The sequence below is a fragment of the Emys orbicularis genome, chromosome 1 (genome assembly GCF_028017835.1).
Source record: "Emys orbicularis isolate rEmyOrb1 chromosome 1, rEmyOrb1.hap1, whole genome shotgun sequence".
Taxonomy (NCBI): Eukaryota; Metazoa; Chordata; order Testudines; family Emydidae; genus Emys; species Emys orbicularis.
In genome coordinates this window covers 1,257,168-1,274,807 of record NC_088683.1, presented here as the reverse complement: position 1 = coordinate 1,274,807, position 17,640 = coordinate 1,257,168, and the positions used below count along the sequence as shown (strand labels likewise).

The window sequence follows — 17,640 nt, the reverse complement described above, 5'->3', positions numbered from 1 at the left end:
CCCGCGGGCGCAGTAAAGCAGCAGGTGGAGTCGCTCTGAAGAAGAGCCTGAACGGACTGAAGTGTCTGTAGCCAGAGCTGGGAGCAGGGAGACGGGCCAGGCGATAGCCAGCGTAGCGGGGCGCTGGGAGGCTGCGGCTCGTAGCCGGGCTGGCAGGCTACAGGGGAGGGGCAGCAAAGGAGTGACAGCTCCAGGGAGCTGCAGTTGGACAGCGCAGGATCCTTGGTGTTAGGGACCAGGGAAAGCAGCACGGCACAGACACGCCTGGGGCCACCCGCTGCAGCCTCCAGGCCAGGAGCAGAGTGAGTCAGACCCCCTGGCCTGGCCGTGGGGTCGGGGGAACCCCAGGTTTTTCTTCCAGTGACTGCACATGTCCATTGCACGTTAGGTGTGTGTGCGCCCAGTGTGCCGAAGACAGAGATTTGTCCTACAGCAGGACCCATCGGGGCAGCGCAGGCAGCCTATGTCGGCTCCCAGCCGATGCCATAAAGGACAGAGCTGCCCCGACCCTCTGGTTCCTTTTCACTGCCTGGGGTTGGTGGGCGGAGTATCCCATGCACAGGAGCACACGACCAGGATTATTTCCCATTGTAAATTGGTTAGAAATCTTTCTAGGCAGTTAATAGGACTCAGGTTTTGTCCTAGCCGGGTTTTTTCACTTTTGTTCTCTTTTTACTAGTTTGCTCTGGGTGTCAGGTACCTGGGACCTGGACTTAGCAATGCGTTAATCTCCCGGTTACCAGCACTGCTGTCTGTACAGTAACAGGGCCCCTCCGCGCTGCTATTTAAAATGTTTGGAGAGGGTCGTATCAGAGACAAGAGCCGCAGCTGCAGGGGCTTCAAGACCAGAACTCAGGAGTCAAGGGAGGCGAGACTCAGAGACTTTCGGCTGGAGCGTGCTCTACGTCCCGCTTGGATCCAGGGCGATCCGTGCAAGGCAGCAGCTCAGAAGGGCACCTCCTGACTTGTCGGACTCTCCTTGTCAAGCAGAGCTCGATAGAAGACGACATTCTCCCTCTCGGGGGCCCATGAGCAAGAAGAGCTTCAGAGCAGCCTCTGGAATAGAGGTCTAAGAAAACCTCCTCTGCCACCAAGGAACATCGTTCTGCCTCGGCTAATACCTTGCAGAGCCATTTGGGTGCTGAGCTTAGGGCATGAATTCTGGCTTGGTGCTCCCGGGTGCTGAGGGCTAGAGACGCCTGTGTTGGATTTGTCGACTATGGTGCAGTGTGACGGTGCTGCCTGTGGGAGCCAGCTGAGGTCACTCAATCAGGGTGAACTGCAAACAGAACGGGGCAGACAAACCCCAAACGCGGGTGGATATTCCAGTACTTAGATTTACCAACCAGCACAAAACAGCTTCTATAGGACCTCACTGGTTACTCAGAAGGCCAAACAACGCAGTTCCCTTAAAGTGCCCAGCCTCAGGCCTCCGTCCAGACACACGTCAAACATATGATAATTACTGAAAATCTTATCTCATCATATAACAGAAAAGGTTCTTCCAATCCCAAAGGATCAGCCACATACCCAGGTCCAATGATAACTTAGATCTTACCCAAAATACACGCTATAGCCAATTCTTATTAAGTAAGCTACAATTTATTTAAAAAGAAGAGAGAGAGAGAGTGTTGGTTAAAAGATCAATATACAGACAGACTTGAATTCAATTCTTGAGGTTCAGATACATAGCAGACGTGAGCTTGTAGTTGCCAAAAGTCCTTTTAGAAATAGTCCAGAGGTTATAGTCCAATGTCCATATTCAGGGTGACTCCAGTCAGTGACTGGGGATCTCAATCCTTGTGGCTTAAGGTTTCCCCCTCTTGAAACCCAAAGCAGATCTGAGATGAAGTAGGATCGTGTCCCAGGGTTCTTATACATTTCCAGCAGCCTTTTGGCCTGAGAAAACAATAGGCTTAACTCTCCTTCTTCCAAACATCCTGGCAATTAGCACAGGGTAATTTATCATTAAACAGTTCAGATACAGGTTACCACAACCTTCAAAGAGACATAGAGACAATAATACTATTTCCCTCAAGTGTCATCATAAATGTTAATACTTCTTTTTTTTTCTTTGGATTAAAGCTATAGCAATAGACAAGACTTGTTTGCTTACATCCCAAGACCTGAGCAAACATCTCCCCTTCTACCTCTAACAATGCAGACTTGCATTTCAAAGCTCTGTTCATTTACAGATCTTCCTAGCCAGTCTCTTAAAGTTCGGCCATGGGTCAGGTCAGTCTGTGAGTTAATTAACTCTTTCTGGCTCTGTCACCTTTCAATGAGAAATTATATCACACTCATAATGTCACATTCGACTATGGTGCAGTCCTTGGTACCGTTGAGACTGACACCAGCTATACCAGCTTCAACGTCAGCACCGCCGCACAGGGCCGTGCAACCAGTCTGGGTGGCACCAGCCACACCAGAGGTGTCTGAAGCAGCCAAGGACCTGTTGTGCCTCTCAGTCCTGGACTCCCCTGTGCTTCAAACTGACCTGGACACTTTGGCACCTCCTCTTTCCACGGTGCCAATGCAAGCGCGGCTGTCAGTACCAGCATCAGTGCCCGCTGTCACAGTGCCACAGCCAGCCCTGACCTCAGCGTCAGCTGAGAAGAAGCCACTGGTGCAAACTCAAGGATGACAGCTGGCACTGATCACTCATCAGCTGCGACGTTACCTCCACCCATCAGCCCCACTCCGGTCCCCAGCAACTCCCGCCTGGTGCTGGGCCATCCTGTCTAGTGGACGGTTCCGACTGCTTGTCAGAGTTGGAGGTTGGATCATGTGTCTCCTGTTCGTATTACAGGAGGTCCCAGGTTTCTCCCCCTTCTTCATTAGACTCCCATTCTTGTGCATGTCAGGTGTAAATGCATAAGTAGATCCAGAGACAGAACTTCTTGGAGTCAATAGAATTGGCCTCTTATGCCCCATCATGTTCCACATTGATTTTATTGGCCATGCCATATGCCCACTACATTGAGATCAGCCTCTCCCATTACACCTAAGTCTAGGTTGCCTCAAAGGGAGTCAGTTGTGCCTGATACCGATTCCGGTATTGACCTTGGTACCACCTTTACATAAGAACATAAGAACGGCCGTACTGGGTCAGACCAAGGGTCCATCCAGCCCAGTATCCTGTCTACCGACAGTGGCCAATGCCAGGTGTCCCAGAGGGAGTGAACCTAACAGGTAATGATCAAGTGATCTCTCTCCTGCCATCCATCTCCACACTCTGACAAACAGAGGCTAGGGACACCATTCCTTACCCATCCTGGCTAATAGCCATTAATGGACTTAACCTCCATGAATTTATCTAGTTCTCTTTTAAACCCTGTTATAGTCCTAGCCTTCACAACCTCCTCAGGCAAGGAGTTCCACAGGTTGACTGTGCGTTGTGTGAAGAAGAAGTTCCTTTGATTTGTTTTAAACCTGCTGCCCATTAATTTTATTTGGTGGCCCCTAGTTCTTATATTATGGGAACAAGTAAATAACTTTTCCTTATTCACTTTCTCCACATCACTCATGATTTTATATACCTCTGTCATGTCCCCCCTTAGTCTCCTCTTTTCCAAGCGGAAAAGTCCTAGCCTCTTTCATCTCTCCTCATATGGGACCCATTCCAAACCCCTAATAATTTTAGTTGCCCTTCTCTGAACCTTTTCTAATGCCAGTATATCTTTTTGAAGATGAGGAGACCACATCTGTACGCAGTATTCAAGATGTGGGCATACCATCGATTTATATAAGGGCAATAAGATATTCTCAGTCTTATTCTCTATCCCCTTTTTAATGATTCCTAACATCCTGTTTGCTTTTTTGACCGCCTCTGCACACTGCGTGGCCATCTTCAGAGAACTATCCACGATGACTCCAAGATCTTTTTCCTGATTAGTTGTAGCTAAATTAGCCCCCATCATATTGTATGTATAGTTGGGGTTATTTTTCCCAATGTGCATTACTTTACATTTATCCACATTAAATTTCATTTGCCATTTTGTTGCCCAATCACTTAGTTTTGTGAGATCTTTTTGAAGTTCTTCACAGTCTGCTTTGGTCTTAACTATCTTGAGCAATTTAGTATCATCTGCAAACTTTGCCACCTCACTTTTTACCCTTTCTCCAGATCATTTATGACTAAGTTGAATAGGATTGGTCCTAGGACTGACCCTTGGGGAACACCACTAGTTACCCTTCTCCATTCTGAGAATTTACCATTTATTCCTACTCTTTGTTCCCTGTCTTTTAACCAGTTCTCAATCCATGAAAGGACCTTCCCTTTTACCCCATGACAACTTAATTTATGTAAGAGCCTTTGGTGAGGGACCTTTTCAAAGGCTTTCTGGAAATCTAAGTACACTATGTCCACTGGATCCCCCTTGTCCACATGTTTGTTGACCCCTTCAAAGAACTCTAATAGATTAGTAAGACACGATTTCCCTTTACAGAAACCATGTTGACTTTTGCCCAACAATTTATGTTCTTCTAGGTGTCTGACAATTTTATTCTTTACGATTGTTTCAACTAATTTGCCCGGTACTGATGTTAGACTTACCGGTCTGTAATTGCCGGGATCACCTCTACAATTACTTTTATCAATTGCATTATCAATTAGATTTAACAATTACCTTTATCGAGCATATATATCCTTTGGCACCTAGGTCTGTGCAACTGAACCATTGGACTTCAGCACTTACTGAAGTTGCTCCGACTCCCATAAATACGTCTTCATCATCCCCAGATGGGGCTCTGGTTTGGGGGTTTCCTGATGACCGTAAAACATATCAAGTATTGCTACAGAGGGGTGCTCATTCCATGGGCATACAGGTGGAGTTAGTTCAAAAAAATCAACACAGATTGGTGGACAGCTCCACACAGCCACTCCAGACAGGGTGGCATTGCCCATTAATGACGCTACACAGAAACTAACACAGATTTTTTGGCAGACACCCTCATCTTTGTCTCCCATGGCTAAAAGGACAGAGTAGGTATCAGGTCCCCTTACAAGGGCATGAACATTTTTACTCCCACCCGACCCCCAGGGTCTTTGATGGTCACTGCAGTTAGTGAGAAAACTCAAAACCAACCCCCTAGGACAGAGACTTGAAAAAGTTGGATGTATGTGGTCAAAAAATGTATTCGGCACCAGGGCTGCAAGTTCATGTAGCCAATCATCTAGCACTCTTGGCTAGGTACAGTTTCTCTAACTGGGATATGACGATCATGTGCCTGGACAAACTGTCAGAGAAGCCCAAGAAGGAGTCCCAGGCGATGCTCGCTGAAGGCCCATGGGTGGCAAGAACATCCCACCAAGTAGCTCTAGCAGTCGGAGTGGTGGCGGTAACCATGCATGCCTGTTCTTCGCTGCAATCTGCTGACATACTTGTCAATTCCAGCAAACAATTGAAGACCTGCCCTTGAGAAAAGAATAATCTCTGAAAAAATGGACAAGGCTCTACATTCGCTCAAGGATTCTAGAGTGACTCTTGGGTTCTTGGGCATCTGTGCTCTAGTACCAAAGAGGAAACGGTGCCATCCTCAACTCCAGCAGAGACAGACTTTCTATCCCCCAAAACAACCAGGCTAGAAGGAGACCTAAATCTTAGCGAAGGAGACCACCGCCTCCTTCCATCTCTGCTTCTTCTCAGCAACTCTCTAGTTCGAAGCAGGCTCTTTGACTCTTCAGTTGAGGCCACTAGGGTTCATAGGGCTATTCCTTGTCCCACTGCTCCCTTTGGAAACAGGCCGTCTCACTTCCTCAGTGCTTGGAGTGCCATTACAACAGACTGGTGGAGGCTAAGAACTGTGGGACTGGGCTACACGCTGCAGTTTCTCTCCATCCCTTTTCAGTGGCCAATCTCATCAGGCTGAGGTTTATCCTCAATCTATGAAACTTGAATAGATTCATCAGGAAGATAATGTTTTGCCTGGTTTCCCTGGTTCCCCATATCCTTTCCATAGATCTTGTTGATTGGCATGCTGCTCTCAGCTTGAGAGACGCTGATTTTCATGTGGCTATCCACCTGGGCCAAAGAAGATTCCCCAGGTTCATGGTTGTACATGTTCACTACCAGTTTACAGTCCCCCCTTCAGCCTGTTGTGAGCCCCAAGTGCATGGCCTCTGGAAGATCGGTGTTCCAGTATTCCTGTGTCTGGACAGCTGGTGGGTCCGAGGCTGCCCCAGATATCAGGCAGAGGACAACAGACAAATCCAGTCCCAATTTGACACCTCAGTCCTGTACTCTGCAAAGGATAGAGTTTATCAGAGTAGTTCTCACTTCGACAACAGCCTAAATGCCTCAGGCCTGGCTCCAAGTGATCTGGACCTGTGTGCCGCTCTCCAGGCTCAACCTCAGAGTCCTGTAAGAAATTGCCTGAGCCGCCTTGGGCACGTGGCAGCTTGTGCATACATGACTCGGTCTGGCAGTCGTCACCTGAGGTGTGTGCAGGGTGCCTGAAGTCTCTCTACCATCCATCGAGACATCCACTGGACATGCTATGCCTAGAAGGGTTCCAGCTTCCTTGACTTGATGGGTGAACCTGTCCAACTTGTGCAGGAGAGTTTCCTTCTCACCTCCCCTTCCCTCCATGAGCCTAGCCACAGAGACATCCTCCTTAGGCTGGGGAGCACACTTACGAGATCTCTGAACCCAAGGACTTAGTCAGATCCGGAGCTATCCCTACACATAAATGTTCTCAAGCTTTGCACAGTATTGCAGGCAGGCCAGGTCTTCTTGACACACATCAAAGGCAGCCCTTTGCACGTCCACATGGACAACACCACAGCCATGCTTTATTTGAACAGACAGGGCAGTGCCGTGTGCGACAGGAAGCAGCGAACCTTTCAAAGTCCTGCATCAGGCATGCAGTAATGCTCAAAGGGCCGCACCTTCTGGGAATACAGAGCCGCCTGACAGACCATCTCGGCAGGTCCTTCAGGATGGGCCATGACTGGTGTCTGAAAACCAAAGTGCTCCGGTTGCTGTTTCAGACTCGGTGGACACCTGTAGTAGATCTGTTCACCATAAAGCAGATTAGGAAGTGCCATCAGTTCTGCTGCAGAGCAGGTTACAGTCCGGGCTCCATCCTGGACGGGCTGCTATTCCCGAGGAAGAACAGTCTACTCTATGCATTCCCTCCCATGCCTTTAATTCCTAAGTTGATTCTCAGACTCAAGCAGGACTGCACCAAGTTGATCTTAATAACTCCTGCTTGGCCCAGGCAGCACTGGTGCTCAGGGTGGCTCCTCCCTTTATACCCTCCACTGGGAGCACGGTCAGACCCTGGGCACACGTGCCACCCGACAGGGACCGCTGTGGGAACAGCCTCCAGCTTCGGGGCACTGGGCGCGCACACACCTAACGTGGAATGGAGACGTGCAACACATGGCGAAGAACAACAGCCACGGACAGAGGGGTAACCGTTCTGTATTGCTCTTGGCAGCGTGGCTATCTGCCCCCGGAGCCCGTCGGGGCCCAGATCAGTGCTTTCCAAGCTGTGGTCCATGGACCCGTGGGGGTTCGCAGACTATGTCGAAGATTTCCAAAGGGGTCCACACCTCCAGTTGACATTTTTAGGGGTCCGCAAATGAAAAAAAGGTTGCAAACCACTGAGATAGATGGAATAAAGGGGCCAAAGAGTCAAAGGTGTTAACATGACCCTGAAACCATCCAGCATTAAAGAGTTTTAAACAAGGTCTGTGGGTGGGTACACACAGACCTCCACCTGCTTAGTACGTGGCGAACAGACCCTGACAACTCCTTTGAACCCTTTCGTAAAGATACAGCAAAGAAGGAAACCCAGTTACACCGTTTGAAATGTAAAGTATTGAGTAAGGCGTTCATTTCAACAGCATCCCGGGTTCCCTTTCCCTTTAGCTGCAGCGAGCCTTTAGAAGGAAAAACCCCTTGTCTGGCAGTCTCTTACGTAGTTGTAACAATGGTGTCTGTTCCCTTTTGGAGAAAAGAGAAGTCATGGAGCTGGACTGGAGCTGGCATTGCTGCTGCTGTTGTTAAAATCCAGTATCGGCTCCCAGAAGCCAAAACAAGACAAACACAAAAGGGGAGAGGAAAGAACAGCAAAGAGAGAAAACGCGGCTTCTGCCTCTGGTGCTGACTCACACTTGCAACCTCACTGCCAGGAAAATACAGGCCCAGCACCCGGTCTGATCAGCCTCTCTGAGACCGGCAACTTGTACCAGCATCAGGGAGTTTAGGGCAGTGGCTCTCAACCTTTCCAGACGACTGTTCCCCTTTTGGGAGGCTGATTTGTCTTGCATACCCCAAGTTTCACCTCACTTAAAAACTACTTGCTGACAAAACCAGACGTAAAAATACAGAAGTGTTACAGCCACACTGTTACTGAACAATGGTTGACTTTCTCCTCTTTACCATATAAGTATAAAACAAATCAATTGGAATATAAATATTGTACGTACATTTCAGTGTAGAGTATAAACAAGTCATTGTCTGTATGAAATTTTCGTTTGTACTGACTTCGCTAGAGCTTTTTATGCCTATGTAAAACTAGGCAACTCTCTAGATGAGTTGACGTACCCCATGGAAGAGCTCTGCGTACCCCCAGGGGTACATGTACCGCTTGCTGAGAACCACTGGTTCAGGGCACTGCTTTTAGCCGACTCTTTCTGGTCACAGGTTCACAGCAGTGTTCCAAACTACGCAGTCTTGGCTGGCTAAGCCAGACTCTGTTAGACAGAAGGGAAAGGAAAGAGGAGAAACGGGGCAGGGAAGGAGCAGGAGGGAGAGGAAAGAGGAGAAATGAGGCAGGGAAGGAGCAGGAGCAGGAGAGGAATGAGGAGAAACGAGGCAGGGAAGGAGCAGGAGCAGGAGAAGAATGAGGAGAAACGAGGCAGGGAAGGAGCAGGAGCAGGAGAGGAAAGAGGAGAAACGAGGCAGGGAAGGAGCAGGAGCAGGAGAGGAAAGAGGAGAAATGAGGCAGGGAAGGAGCAGGAGCAGGAGAAGAATGAGGAGAAACGAGGCAGGGAAGGAGCAGGAGCAGGAGAGGAATGAGGAGAAACGGGGCAGGGAAGGAGCAGGAGCAGGAGAGGAAAGAGGAGAAATGAGGCAGGGAAGGAACAGGAGCAGGAGAGGAACGAGGAGAAATGAGGCAGGGAAGGAGCAGGAGGAAGAGGAACGAGGAGAAACGAGGCAGGGAAGGAGCAGGAGGGAGAGGAAAGAGGAGAAACGGGGCAGGGAAGGAACAGGAGCAGGAGAGGAACGAGGAGAAACGAGGCAGGGAAGGAACAGGAGCAGGAGAGGAACGAGGAGAAATGAGGCAGGGAAGGAGCAGGAGGAAGAGGAACGAGGAGAAATGGGGCAGGGAAGGAACAGGAGCAGGAGAGGAACAAGGAGAAACGGGGCAGAGAAGGAGCAGGAGCAGGAGAGGAACGAGGAGAAACGGGGCAGGGAAGGAGCAGGAGCAGGAGAGGAAAGAGGAGAAACGGGGCAGGGTAGGAACAGGAGCAGGAGAGAAAAGAGGAGAAACGAGGCAGGGAAGGAACAGGAGCAGGAGAGGAACGAGGAGAAACGAGGCAGGGAAGGAGCAGAAGCAGGAGAGGAACGAGGAGAAACGAGGCAGGGAAGGAACAGGAGCAGGAGAGGAAAGAGGAGAAACGAGGCAGAGAAGGAGCAGGACACGCTTTGGGGGAACGGGGGAGATGATGTCTCATGTCCCAAGCAGTGTCCAGGATTAGGCTGGAGCTGCTGATGAGGTGATGTCATCTGGGTCCCTCCTTCCGGCCCGGTCTGGTCAGGCCCCCTGTAAGGATCGGGATGACGGAGGTCTGGGGTCCCAGGAGATGGTGCAGCCATGATTGGGAAGCTTGCTGCTTCCCCTACTCATCTGTCAGTCATCCAGCATCATGGGACCCAGCAGCTCCCCTCTGGTCATTTTCACCCTCCCCCCCGATCTCTTTTCTTGTAAGGACCCCAGAAGCCGGTGAAGGCAAAACAGCCCCTCGTTACTGTGTGCACCAGTTAGATCGAATTTCCAGCACACCAATGTCAGTGCCCGGATTTCCGGTCCCACACTTCTCCTGCAGCAGGCGTGATCTTAACCCGGCCCAGGAGTTCTGCCAGGAGGCCTTTTTGTTTGGGCTAATTCTGTCGCTCTCTTTTCTGCCCCTTTCCCCACCCACCGACCTTTGTTGTCACAGGTTACTGAGCCACCGTATAAACTTGCCTCCCTCTGCAGCTGAGCTCACAGTTGGGGTAAGCTTGTGCCCCATTATCACACCAAGTACAGGAGCCCTGCCCTCCCACCCGGGCACGCGTGATGCAGAGCGGGAGCTCAAGTGGGGCAGGAGCGGCACTGATAGGGAGTAGCCCGTGGAGAAGAGACGATAGGGAGCTGGGAGCAGAGCCTCGTGGAGTCTCTGTTAGATCCAGGCTTGTTTGGCATCTTCACTAGCCCATTGCTGACACGTACGTACAGATGATACTAAGTCAAGTACATAAAAGGTTGTTACAAGGAGGAGGGAGATAAATTGTTCTCCTTAACCTCTGAGGACAGGACAAGAAGCAATGGGCTTAAATTGCAGCAAGGGTGGTTTAGGTTGGACATTAGGAAAAACATTCCTAACTGTCAGGGTGGTTAAACACTGGAATAAATTGCCCAGGGAGATTGTGGAATCTCCCTCATTGGGGATTTTTAAGAGCGGGTTGGACAAACACCTGTCAGGGATGGTCCAGATAATACTTAGTCCTGCCTCAGTGCAGGGGACTGGGCTAGAGACCTCTCGAGGTCCCCTCCAGTGCTACGATTCTGTGATTCTAAATCAGGAGAAGTTGGGAACCCTGTGGGAGGTCAGAGCCCTGGGCAGGAACAACCCAGGAGCCAGCCCAGATCCTCAGAGGGGGAGGAAGCCAGGAGCTGGCCTGGCTGAGAGCACCTGAGGGGGCAGCACAGTGGCTAGGCATTTGCTGGGGCCTCAGTGGGGGGAAAGGGCACTGCTGTTATGGGGCAGGTTTTGGTGCGAGGGGTATCTCGGAGGAGTGGGCACTGGGAGGAGGTGGGGGTCCGTAGGGAAGGGCACTAGAGAACGTACCCAGTGGGTTCTTCCCGTCTCTGATGTGCATGCTTCTGTCAGCCAAACAGCAGGCAGCTCTGCCTGCCGGCACGCCAGCGCTCCCCAGTACCCAGCCCGCCTGCGGGTCTCCTGTGACCCTACCTCCAGCTCAGCGCGCGCAGTGCCTCTGGCTCCCTCCGCACTCAGCGGGGGGGCTGCTGGCTGGGAGAAGCCCGGTCGTTTGGTGCTGATGGGTTTCTCCAGGGCTTGTGTGACTCTGTTTCAGGGCTGAAGCGGAACCCTTCCTGGGTGGAGAGGTTCAACGTGCAGTTTCTGGGCTCCGTGGAGGTCCCATACCACCAGGGAAATGGCATCCTGTGTGCAGCCATGCAGAAGGTGAGGCAACACACTCCGCAGGGAGCCTGCAGGGGGTGGGCCAAGCAAAGTGGGTCGCTGGAGTCAAGGGACGTGACTTTGTACTTCCCAGGGAATTGATGGGATAACCCAGGAGCACTGGGTTTGGGGGAAGGGGCCTCCCGGCTACCCCGGTCCCAGCCTCTCCCAGCAGGGGGCATTGTAGGGGATGGGGCAGGAGTTCTGGCTGGGGGGGCCACTCCCAGCTACCCCCCTCCTGGCCTCTCCCAAGGGTGGCAGCGTAATTAACGCCAGTCAAAATGGTTTTATGGGAAATAGCACTTGTCAATCAAATCTGATACCATTTTTGATGATGTAAAGTTTGGTTGATGAAGGGACCTGTTGACATAATGTACTTGGCCTCTGCAAGACATTGGATTTTGTACTTCAGCATGTTCTGATCAAAAACAACAGAGCACGATTATAAAATCCGTCCAGCCCACACTAAACGATTACGGACCGAGCTGGAAAAGTGATTGTAAGTGGGGAATCAGCATCCAATGGCTATTTCTAGGGGGGTCCTGCAGGGATCTGCTCTAGGCCCAGTGCTACTCAGTATCTTCATCAGTGATCAGGAAGAAAACAGAAAGCAATGGTGAGTGACATTTGCAGAAGATACAGGCAGTGCTGGACCAGTACATGGTGGTGGGGCCGCTCTCTGCTGCACTGAACCCCATGTTTTAACACAGTGAAATGCAAGAGCAGGTGTTAGGAGCCAAGAATGGCGGGCACACTCGTGGGCGGGGGGACCGGACTTTGCAAAGCAGTGACTCTGCCAGGGGCTTACGGGTCGTGGTGGAAACTAGCTGAACGTGAGCTCTGGGGCGCTGTAGGGTGACCAGACAGCAAATGTGAAAAATCAGGATGCGGGGAGGGAAATAGTTGCCTATATAAGACAAAGCCCCTAATATCGGGCTGGTCCTGATAACGTTGGGTCGTCGAGTCACCCGTGGGAGCTGAAAGCCATTGAACAAAACCACGGGCCCTGTAGGTGATGGAGGCCAAGCATTTGGTTGCTATTATTACTCCAAGCCTGGGGCTATTACCGCCGCCCAGCACCCTCGTTCCAGCAGCCCTGTGCGAGCTCCCAGGGTGATGTTGTTGCTAGGAAAGCCAGTGCCGTCCCCAGCCGTACGAGCGGCAGAGCAGTGAGTCGTGCAGAGGTGCTGCCACTACGAGTCAGACTGTCCCGGGAGGGCGGGGCCCAGGTCTCGTGTCCACCCATCAAAAGGGTGTGGAGAAACTGGAGAGGGGCCAGACAAGAGCCAGGAGCCTGACTAAAGGGTGAGAGCTCAACAAAGAAGGTGAAGGGGTGACTTGGCCCCAGTCGGTATCTCCCTTGGGAGAAGGGTTTTGCTAGCTGATGGCTCCTGAGGCTAGCAAAGACACAACACAGCCAGTGACTGGCAGCTTGGAGCCAGGCACATTCAGCTTCTGTCAGTGAGGGCAGTTAACCACGGGAACAATTGACCAGGGTCTGTCTCAGGGTCAGGCTGGATGCAGGAAGCACGGGGCGAGGGTCTCCGGTCGGTGTTACCCAGGGGGTCAGAATCAGTTTCTGACTCGAGAGGCACTGCAGGGAGAGGGGCAGGAGTGTTAGCTGTCTGGCCTGGCTCCCGGGGACACTGGACGGTGGGAAGCGCGCCTGCAGAAGGTGGGTCCTTTCCTGACTAGCGGCCTGCTTCCATTGCTCCCAGCCTGGCCCCTTCCTCCCGCTTACACCCTCCCTGGGCATTTCCAGATCGCCACCACCAGGAAGCTGACGGTGCATTTGCGCCCACCGGCCACCTGTGACCTGAAGATAACGCTGCAGGGCATCAAACTGATCCTGACGGCGAATGAGTACAGCCAGGACGACGAGGTGAGGGAGGCTAGGGAGCTCTGGGCTGGGGCGGGGTGGGGGGATGGGGCCCTTGGCCGGATGATTGGCTGCAAACACCTAGAAGATAATAAGGTGATAAGTAACAGTGAGCCTGGATTTGTCAAGAACAAATGATGTCAAACCAACCTGGTAGCTCTCTTTGACAGGGTGACAAGCCTTGCGGATGGGGGAAGTGGTAGATGTGGTATGTCTTGACTTTAGCAAGGTTTTTGATACTGTCTCGCATGACCTTCTCATACACAAACTAGGGAAATACACCCTAGATGGAGCTACTATAAGGTGGGTGCAAAACTGGTTGGAAAACCATTCCCAGAGAGTAGTTATCAGTGGTTCACAGTCATGCTGGAAGGGCATAACGAGTGGGGTCCCGCAGGGATCGGTTCTGGGTCCGGTTCTGTTCAGTATCTTCATCAATGATTTAGATAATGGCATAGAAAGTACACTGATAAAGTGTGCGGATGATACCAAGCTGGGAGGGGTTGCAAGTGCTTTGGAGGCTAGGATTAAAATTCAAACTGATCTGGACAAACTGGAGAAATGGTCTGAAGTGTGACAAGGGGTGCCCATGGCCTCATGCAGGACGTGCACAAGGATCAGACCAAGACACAGCAACAGGAGATTTGGCCCCAGCTGGAGCCAGGCCAGGGGCAGGATCTGGAGTGACAGTGACACAGGCCAAACCCTTGCCCCCATGTCTGGCAGAAGAGAGCTTTGCAGTAGGGCCCGGCCCAAGGTGGAGAGATGGGGCCTGGCCCGAGGGGGGAAGAGACAGGGGCCCAGCCCGAGGTGGAGAGATGGAGCAGCACTGAGGGGTCTGGCGTGACGCAGAGACATGGGGCCCAGCCCCAGGTGGAGAGATGGGGCCTGGCCCGAGGCGGAGAGATGGGGCCTGGCCCGAGGGGGGAAGAGACAGGGGCCCGGCCCGGCCCGAGGCGGAGAGACGGGGCCAGAGGGGGTCATGTGCCGTGCAGACAGAATCAGACAGCAGGAGGGTTAGACACACATCGAATAAGGTTAGAGCTGGTACAACGGTGGAAGTGATGCTCTGATGAGGGCGTGGGGGTCTGACAGACGGACAGACGGACGGGGGTGCCCTGTCACTAGAGGGGGCGGCTAGCTCTCTGCAGACCGGGTGCCCCGGGGCTCAGATCGTCTCTGACTGCTGCTTCCTTTTCAGTGTGAGCAATGCAGCCACTTCTTCCAGATGAAGAACATCTCCTTCTGCGGCTGCCACCCCAGGAACAGCTGGTGAGAGGCCCCCGGCCAGCAGGGAAAGGGGCAAACCCACAGCACAGCAGCTGGCTACTCAGGGTCAGGGCTCTGGAGGTGGCCTGCAGCCCAACACACTCAGCCTACCCTGTACTGCCCAGCCTGTGCCCTCGACAGCCCCCCCACCTCTGCCTTGACCAGCCCCTCGACAGCCCCCCCCCCACCTCTGCCTTGACCAGCCCCTTGAGAGCCCCCCTGCCCTGGCCAGCCCCTCGAGAGACCCCCCGACCTCTGCCACTGCCCAGCCCCTCAACAGCCCCCCCACCTCTGCCTTGACCAGCCCCTCAACAGCCCCCCCACCTCTGCCCTTGCCCAGCCCCTTGAGAGCCCCCCCCACTTCTGCCTTGCCCAGCCCCTCGACAGCCCCCCCCAACTCTGCCTTGACCAGCCCCTCGAGAGCCCCCCCCCCGCCCTGGCCAGCCCCTTGACAGCCCCCCCACCTCTGCCCCTGCCCAGCCCCTTGACAGCCCCCCCACCTCTGCCTTGACCAGCCCCTTGAGAGCCCCCCTGCCCTGGCCAGCCCCTCGACAGCCCCCGACCTCTGCCACTGCCCAGCCCCTCGACAGCCCCCCCCACCTCTGCCTTGACCAGCCCCTTGAGAGCCCCCCTGCCCTGGCCAGCCCCTCGAGAGACCCCCCGACCTCTGCCACTACCCAGCCCCTCAACAGCCCCCCCACCTCTGCCTTGACCAGCCCCTCAACAGCCCCCCGACCTCTGCCACTGCCCAGCCCCTCAACAGCCCCCCCACCTCTGCCTTGACCAGCCCCTCAACAGCCCCCCCCACCTCTGCCTTGACCAGCCCCTTGAGAGCCCCCCTGCCCTGGCCAGCCCCTCGAGAGACCCCCCCGACCTCTGCCACTGCCCAGCCCCTCAACAGCCCCCCCACCTCTGCCCTTGCCCAGCCCCTTGAGAGCCCCCCCACCTCTGCCCTGCCCAGCCCCTCGACAGCCCCCCCAACTCTGCCTTGACCAGCCCCTCGAGAGCCCCCCCCTGCCCTGGCCAGCCCCTCGACAGCCCCCCCCACCTCTGCCTTGACCAGCCCCTTGAGAGCCCCCCTGCCCTGGCCAGCCCCTCGAGAGACCCCCCGACCTCTGCCACTGCCCAGCCCCTCAACAGCCCCCCCACCTCTGCCTTGACCAGCCCCTCAACAGCCCCCCCACCTCTGCCCTTGCCCAGCCCCTTGAGAGCCCCCCCACTTCTGCCCTGCCCAGCCCCTCGACAGCGCCCCCACCTCTGCCTTGACCAGCCCCTCGAGAGCCCCCCCCGCCCTGGCCAGCCCCTTGACAGCCCCCCCACCTCTGCCCCTGCCCAGCCCCTTGACAGCCCCCCCACCTCTGCCTTGACCAGCCCCTTGAGAGCCCCCCACCTCTGCCCCTGCCCAGCCCCTCGAGAGCCCCCCCAACTCTGCCTTGACCAGCCCCTCGACGCCCCCCCACCTCTGCCCCTGCCCAACCCCTCGACAGCCCCCCCCAACTCTGCCTTGACCAGCCCCTCGAGAGCCCCCCGTTCCCTGCCCAGCCCCTCGAGAGCCCCCCACCTCTGCCCTGCCCAGCCTGTGCCCTGGGGACGCCCCGTCCCCGGTTTGCCGAGATGCGGGGGAATCACATCCCGGAGCCCTGGCAATAGGTTACTGCAGTTGCTTTGGCTCCTTGTCTGCTGTTGTGCAAACCTGCGGTGCGAGGGGGGCTTTGGGGCTCATGGGTCTTCTCCAGCCCGTGTCTCCCACACGGCCCCTGTGCTGACTTCCCCACTGGTTGTGTCCCAGCCCCATGGGGCAGCCCTGGGTTCCTGGGGTCTGATCACCCCACAGCAAGCAGGCTGGGGTCTGCTCTGACCCTGCCCTTTGCACTGCAGTTACTTCGGGTTCATCACCAAACACCCCATGCTCAGCCGCTTCGCCTGCCACGTCTTCGTCTCCCAGGAGTCCATGCGGCACGTCGCCGAGTGTGTCGGGTGAGCCGGGGCAGCAGGGCCTGGGAACTGGAGTGATGGGGCCCCAGGGCTTGCCCTGGCCGTGGCTGGCCTGCAGTGTCCCACACACACACGGGGTTTGCCCTGGCCCGTGCCTGGCCTGCAGCGTGGCCCCCCGCCCCACCCACGGGGTTTGCCCTGGCCCGTGCCTGGCCTGCAGCATGGCCCCCCCACGGGGTTTGCCCTGGCCCATGCCTGGCCTGCAGCGTGGCCCCCCCACGGGGTTTGCCCTGGCCCATGCCTGGCCTGCAGCGTGGCCCCCCCACGGGGTTTGCCCTGGCCCATGCCTGGCCTGCAGCGTGGCCCCCCGCCCCCCCCACGGGGTTTGCCCTGGATCATGCCTGGCCTGCAGCATGCCCCCCGCCCGGGGTTTGCCCTGGCTGTGGCTGGCCTGCAGCGTGCCCACACACACACACACACACACACATGGGGTTTGCCCTGGCCCATGCCTGGCCTGCAGCATGGCGCCCCCCCCCATGGGGTTTGCCCTGGCCCATGCCTGGCCTGCAGCGTGCCCCCCCCCCCGCCCCACCCACGGGGTTTGCCCTGGCCCGTGGCTGGCCTGTAGTGTTCCCCCCCCCCCATGGGGTTTGCCCTGGCCCATGCCTGGCCTGCAGCGTGGTCCCCCCCACGGGGTTTGCCCTGGCCCATGCCTGGCCTGCAGCGTGGCCCCCCCACCCCACCCATGGGTCTTGCCCTGGCCCGTGGCTCACATGCCGTCTGCCCCCGGCCCCTGCTCACCGTGTCCCTTGCCTTGCAGCCGGGCGTTTCAGGAATATTACCAGGAGCACCTGGAGTACGCCTGCCCCACAGAGGACATTTACCTGGAGTAAGGGAGCAAGTCACTGCATCTCCTGCTTCCGCCCCCCATCCAGCCCCACAGATGGCCAGAGACTCTGTCTGACCCCACAACCAGCCGGCTTGGACCCTCCTGCTGCACATGCTCCGGCCCCCCCACCCGACAGACTTGCTGCACATCCTCCCTGCTTCTCTCTGGGGCCCGAGAGCCCGCTGCACCCTCCCGGAGCCGGGCTGGCGCGCAGGCGTGGCCCAGGCGGGGCGGGCTGGAGGTGTTGGC

The 17,640-nt window shown here is 55.2% G+C and overlaps 1 protein-coding gene across 1 annotated transcript in view; it reads left to right on the top strand.

The window, feature by feature from the left end:
- MAPK8IP2 (mitogen-activated protein kinase 8 interacting protein 2) overlaps positions 1 to 17,395 on the top strand; it is a 60,077-nt gene extending 42,682 nt beyond the window's left edge. Inside the window, exons 8-12 of the mRNA XM_065423238.1 lie at positions 11,313 to 11,422; positions 13,182 to 13,301; positions 14,500 to 14,570; positions 16,446 to 16,544; positions 17,323 to 17,395. Of these exons, the coding sequence (XP_065279310.1) occupies positions 11,313 to 11,422; positions 13,182 to 13,301; positions 14,500 to 14,570; positions 16,446 to 16,544; positions 17,323 to 17,395 (473 nt within the window). The remainder of the gene's footprint in view (positions 1 to 11,312; positions 11,423 to 13,181; positions 13,302 to 14,499; positions 14,571 to 16,445; positions 16,545 to 17,322) is intronic.
- The last annotated feature ends 245 nt before the right edge of the window (positions 17,396 to 17,640 follow it).